This window comes from Corapipo altera, unplaced genomic scaffold (genome assembly GCF_003945725.1).
Source record: "Corapipo altera isolate COAL_440 unplaced genomic scaffold, ASM394572v1 268, whole genome shotgun sequence".
In the NCBI taxonomy this organism is placed as follows: Eukaryota; Metazoa; Chordata; class Aves; order Passeriformes; family Pipridae; genus Corapipo; species Corapipo altera.
Window position 1 is genome coordinate 4,280,765 of NW_020884901.1, and position 6,000 is coordinate 4,286,764.

General features: G+C 50.1%; 1 protein-coding gene across 1 annotated transcript in view; it reads right to left on the reverse strand.

Annotated features, from left to right (window-relative positions):
• Nucleotides 1–5,844, reverse strand: part of CFAP77 (cilia and flagella associated protein 77) — a 60,084-nt gene extending 54,240 nt beyond the window's left edge. The window contains exon 1 of the mRNA XM_027650390.1: nucleotides 5,591–5,844. Coding sequence (XP_027506191.1) covers nucleotides 5,591–5,716 — 126 coding nt within the window. The 5' untranslated portion in view covers nucleotides 5,717–5,844. The remainder of the gene's footprint in view (nucleotides 1–5,590) is intronic.
• Nucleotides 5,845–6,000: the final 156 nt, after the last annotated feature.

Genomic DNA, 6,000 nt, shown 5'->3' on the forward strand with positions numbered 1-6,000 from the left:
GTTTAATTTTTAGTGTACCAAATAATTCATTTAAAAATCTTAAATGAGTTCATGCTGAGAAGAAAACCCTTAGAAGTCAGAGCATTGGAAAGAAAGCTCAGAACCAAACCTAATGATTATTTGACTAACCAGCCCTTCATTAGCTTATTTCTCTAATGAATTATTGAGCTGTACAATGTAGACATTTCAGAATACATTTTTAAAAGCACAACACTGGTCTTAGATTGCAAAAATATAATGGTACGAGTGATATAATAATAATAGTAATAAGCACACAAAATGCTGCCTAAACACTAATTAAACCTCAGTGTCCCCAAGCAGGAAGCACAGAAGGCAGGATACTCAGCACATGCAGTGATTTGAGGTAAATAGTATAATTAACGGCAAATAAGACAACCTTATTGCAAATACAGCTCAAGGCACTTGTGGCCACTCTGCTCTGTGTTGTGGGGGTTCTTTAGCTGAGCAGACAAACTAAAACCTGGTCTCTGACCAAATTTTCAACAGATGTATTGATTCCAAACAGCTGAGAGCGGGTTTAGGTTAGGGGAGGAAACAGAGTTATTTAAATCATCAGAGCTAACAGCGGAGGGAAGTTATCTAAATATTCTGGAAGCTGCCTCAGTTGTGATGCCAGCAGCAGAGCTGGGCCACGTGGAAGCAGCTCTGAGATCTTGGCTGTGGCTGAAGCCCCAGATCACTGGAGGAGAGCAAGGATAAGGGGATCTGACATCCCTGCCTGGGTGTCTCAGCTCACTCAGAGCCTGGGTGTGCCCTGTGGAAAGGGAATGATTTTGCTCCTGTCAGTGCCAGCTCTCACACAGACACTACCCCTGCACTGATGGCTCATCCAGCCCTCTCTGAGCATCCAGCCACGGGGGTATTTTTAAGGAAGCCTCTCTTTTAGCACCTTCCCTTCCTGCCCAGGTCAGCAATCCTTGCACAAAGGTGGGTGAGGATTACACAGGTGAGTGGTGCCTCCTGGTTCTGCCCTGGGAAAGGGCTTGGAGAGATGGGAGCATGGTTCTGGGTTCACCTTGGCTCCTTGGCAGGCTGGTGCAAGAAAAGCTAAAGAAGATGAGTGGATTTGGAGAGAATGTTTAAAAAAACCCACCTCAAAGGAAGGTGAGGGATAAAGTTTAAAGATCGAACACAACAGTCAGATGTAAAAGCCCCATTGCAGCCACAGTGCAGGTTTATTAATAATGCTTCAGCTCCAGAGTGATGGAAAACCTGCCCTTTCAGTAATTACTGTTTGCAAGAGATGTTTGTGGTGATGCAGTTTACAGCTCCAAGTTGTAACATTCTTTTTCACACCGTGCATTTGTCCATGTTTGTCTCTTGCTTAATTACAGCTTTTTTTTCCCCCTTTTTCACGATGTGACACAATTTTAGTTTGATCAAATGTCCCTGCTTGCTTTTGTAGTGTCCATCCTGTGGTTCATTCCAGAAACCGAAATGATTTTGCAACAACTTTCAGCAGTGCCTTGTTCTGTGGCAAAAATACTTTGTGATAACGTTCAAGAGGAGTGAGAGGAAAAACAAAAGCCTGGTGAGTGATTTCTGCCTTTACCTGGTACCTACTTAGGGAGTGGAGTCCTGTGGCCACCTGGTTACTGCCCTGTTGTTACCCCCACCCTCCCCAAGCATGGAGCAGCTCCTGGGGGAGCCCAGTGAGAGCTCTCCTGTGCCTCCTCTTCCTCCACAAAAAGGGCAGTTCACTCTGCCTGGTTTAGCGAATCCTTCCTCTGCTGGGATTACTGGACCCTCGTGTGTCAGTTCCTGTAGTTTTGTGAGCTTTTTTTGATCATATATTCTTCTTCTGGAGATTGTAGCTACTGAAATTTTATTGCTGGAGTCCTGTGGCTTTTGTTCAATGCCATTTGGAAAAAAGAAAAAATTCCAGCCCTCAGGGCCGGAGAGGGAAGCTTAGGAAAATGAATCCTAAATGGCCTGGCATTCAGACCAATAAAGATAGCCTGGCATCAGTTTTCATGTAAATAATCAGCTTTTAAAACAAGTATTGCACATTCCAGCAGTTCTGTTTGTTAAATCTCTGTCTCTCCTGCAGCCTGGACTGAGACCTGGTGCCAGCCTTTCCCGTGCTCTCACCATCCTCCTCTTCCTCCTCAGAACTGCTGGTTCTGAAACAACTTTTTCCATGTTGAGAGCTGCTGTTGAGGCTCTGAAGGTGAGTCAGGTGCCTCTTGCTCTGAGGGCATTTCCTGGAGAGCAGTTCCCTGCTTTCTGCACATCCTGGGGCTCCACTTAAACGGGTAGGAGGATGCTTTGGCACGTGGGGCTGAATTCTCCATTTACCTTCACACCCCAGGGATATGTCTGATTTCACACTGGTGACACAATGACTTTGGAACTTATTTATGCCATGTTATCCAGAAGATCTCCATATAAATGTCACCAAACTTCTATGGACAACTTTTTCTGTAGTTCCTGTTGAGCATGCTGGGGGTTAAGTGTGGTAAGCTCTTTATTTCCTTCCCAGAGCTGGTTTATTTTTGTAACACAGGAATTTTCAGTAAGTTTGTACTGGGAAAGTGCTTGGCTAAGGCTTTTATTGGTGAAAACAAACAAAAAATGCTTTGCTCAGTTTTTCACTGGCATCAGTAGATGAAATACTTTCCTCAGTTTTATGCTGCAAGCAAATACATATATTGATAACTAATTTAACTCCTCAATTAATTAAAACACATCATACATTCTAGCAGAGAAAAATTAGAGCATTTATCCCTAGAAGTCTTGATGTGAGAAGGTGATGGTTTTAATCTGTGATAGCCAGTGTGTGTGGACACATCCTGGTGGGATGGGGCTGGGCAGAGCCAAAAACAGTCTGGGCACTGGTCTCATTTGGATACCTGATGCCACATTTAGAAGATACATAAAAGAACTGGGAGAGAAAGCAGCGGATCCTGTTGTTGGCTGCTGCAAAGTGAGGGTATGTCACACTTTCACCAAGGTTTTGGGGACCAAGTGCCCCATCCATCACTCCTGGGCCTGAGGTTCCTGTGTATTTGCTGCCCCGAGGACCTGAATGGCAGCTGCTGGAGCTGTGTGTTCCTCATGCCCTCCCTCAGCTGCCAGCAGCACTTGTCCAAGCAGCAGTTGTCTCAAAACCTTTTGTCCCTTTCTTCTAAACCATCTCTTGTGTCCTTGGTTTTCAGGTGGCCCTGCACAGTGTGAGGGCTGGGACCTGCTGGCCAAACTCTCCAAAATGCCATGTCCCCAGGGCTCTCCTGAGGGAAAAGAGGCTCCAGACTGCAGCTGGAAGCAGGAGGAGATGTGGCAGAGGGCTGATGCTGTAAGTGTGCCAGTGCCAGTGTGTGCACCAGTGAGGGGGACTGGCCAAGTGCCAGTGTTCCCCCAGCCAAATGCCATCTCTTCCCTGTCACCTCCTGGCAGTGAAGGACACCCTGGTAAATCCAGCATTTGCTGGGGCACAGCACAGTGTGGGAAGGCAGCTGGCAGGGGGGCCACTAACTTTACAACAGAACCTACCACAAGGTGAAATTACTCCTGGTTCCAAGAGTAAAACCATCCCTGGTAACAGCCCAGTTGCTCCATGCTCAAGGATTCCATCAGGTGGATGCAAATCTCCTTGCATCCCTACCAGCAAGCACCCCTCTGGTAAGGAAGCCCTGAGAGAACAGGAATTGTCCAGAATGCTAAAATTTAACACTATTTTTTCCCCCCAAATAAACTTGCTCTAATTTTAGTTTTACCTGGCCACAGAGCAGAAATCCAGATTGGAAGGGACCTTAAAGTTGATCCAGTTCCACTCCCTGCCATGGGCAGGGACACCTTCCACTAGCCCAGGTTGCTCCAAGCCCTGCCCAACCTGGCCTTGGACTTCCAGGGATGGGGGAGCCTCTGGGCAACCAGGGCCTCCCCACTCTCACAGGGAAGAGTTTCCTCCTGGTATCTGATCTAACCCTGCCCTCTGTGAGTTTGAAGCCATTCCCCCTTGTCCTGTCACTACATACCCTTGTAAATAGTCTCCCTCCAGTGTTATAATTCTCCCAGTGTTCCATTTGTGGAGCTGGGATTCACAGTGCTGACGAGTGGTTTATACATATTGCAATTTAAGGAATGGAAATCAGTAGAATCGACCCAAGCCCTTCAATTATGCCTTTTCATACCTGAAATGCCATATAATTACATGTTTTTCTGATGCATATTCAGGCATTATCTATAAGGGTATTTACCAACACCCTTTGCTGAGAAAGGCAGATCAGTTTGGAGGGATGAGGAAGGTGTGGGGCTGCCTTCATCCTGAGGAGATTCACATTCTGTGTCATACCAGCTCTTTCTAGGGGGCAACTAGGTGAGAAATCACCCCTTATTCCACATTTAAGCAAAGACACTTCCCATCAAATTTACAGGACCCAGAGGAAAAGAAAGAAAGAAAGAAAGAAGTTGTGAATTTGAACAAGTGAAGCTGCTTTTGAGTTCTGATGCAAAGCCTGCTTTTCTTTTTTTCTTTGCCTGATATAATTTCCAGACATATTTTTAGAGTTTCATGAAAAAGCAAGAAAAGTTATTCAACGTTGCAAAGACTAAAATTTTCAGCAATATTCCAAACCTTTTATGGCTGATTTCCAAACCAGGAGGGAGCTCAAGAGCTGAACTCCGCGGTTAAAGTGTCACCGCTGGCTGCGTTGGGAAAACAAGGCTTTGGAGCAGAACCTCGGCAGGGAAAGGACCAAAGAGCAGCCGGTCCAGCTGCACCCGCCGTGTCCCCTGGCCGGGAGGGCTCGGGGCTCGTTCCCTGCTGGGGACCGGGCTGGGAGCGCTGGTTCGGGCACGAAGCTGTTCCGCGAGTGCCATCCAGGGGACGGGAGCTGCACTTTCAGCTGCTGCTCGGTCCGGGGCAGGCGGAGTTAAAGCGGGACCTGCAGTGGGTTGTGGAGGTCGAGGAGGAGGAACCAACCGGAGGGAGATGCCCAAAACTTCGTAAGCACCCCCCCGAGCTCGGCCGGTGGGCAGGGCGGGGATACAAGCTGAGAAGTGTCAGGAGTTTGAGAAGGGACCAGACCCTCTACAGCAGGGCTGAAAATCCTAATTGCAGAATCCTTAGGGTTGGAAAAGCCCTCCAAGATCATCGAGTCCAACCTTTGACCGATCACCGCATTGTCAACCAGACCGGAGCACCGAATGCCATGTCCAGCCATTCCTTGGACACCTCCAGGGATGGAGACCCCACCACCTCCCTGGGCAGCCCCTTCCAGTGCTGCTGGTATTTAGGTGCAGTTTGTGTGCCACCCTCCTCTACCTCATCTTCTGGGGGGGATGAAGAGCCACCTCAGTGACATCCCCGTCCCTGTCCCCGAGCTCCCCAAACCGTGGGACCCCAGACTGGGAAAACCCCCGACCCTCAGAGGGAGAGAACTCTGTACCCGTCACCCTCTGGGACCACCGGGACTCTAAAACACGAAGAAGCAGCGAGGAAACCCAACTTCCCCTCCCATTTTCAACTTTAACGGGAACATTTTCCGCTGAGGAGCTGCCGCGGGGACGGTGACCCCCCCTCCCGCCCTCCCGGGGGTCCCGTTCGCAGTGGGGTCGCGGGGCTCACCTTGATGATGAGCGGGTTTTGGAACATGCTGAGCCGGATCACCCCGAGCCGCTCGTTCTCGGTGCCCGGGCCCGCCTCGGCCAAGGTCATGGGCCGCCGCCGGGGCCCCGCCTTGCCCCCCGCCATGGCCGGGGGGCTCTCGGGGGTCCCTGTTCACAGGGGTCTCCTGGCGGTGCCGGTCCGGGAGTCTCGGTGGTCCCGGTGCCGGTCCGGAGGCTCTCTTGCCAGTCCTGGTCGCCGTCCCGGTCCCGGGGGTCTCTTGGCGGCCCCGGTCCCGGGGAGTGTCTCTGCAGTCCCAGCCTCGGTCCCGGTGTGCCTCTCTCTGCACTCCCGGTCCCGGGGGGTCGGTCCCGGTCCCGGGAGGTCTCTCCCAGTCCCACTCCAGGTCCCGGAGGGTCTCTCCCAGTCCC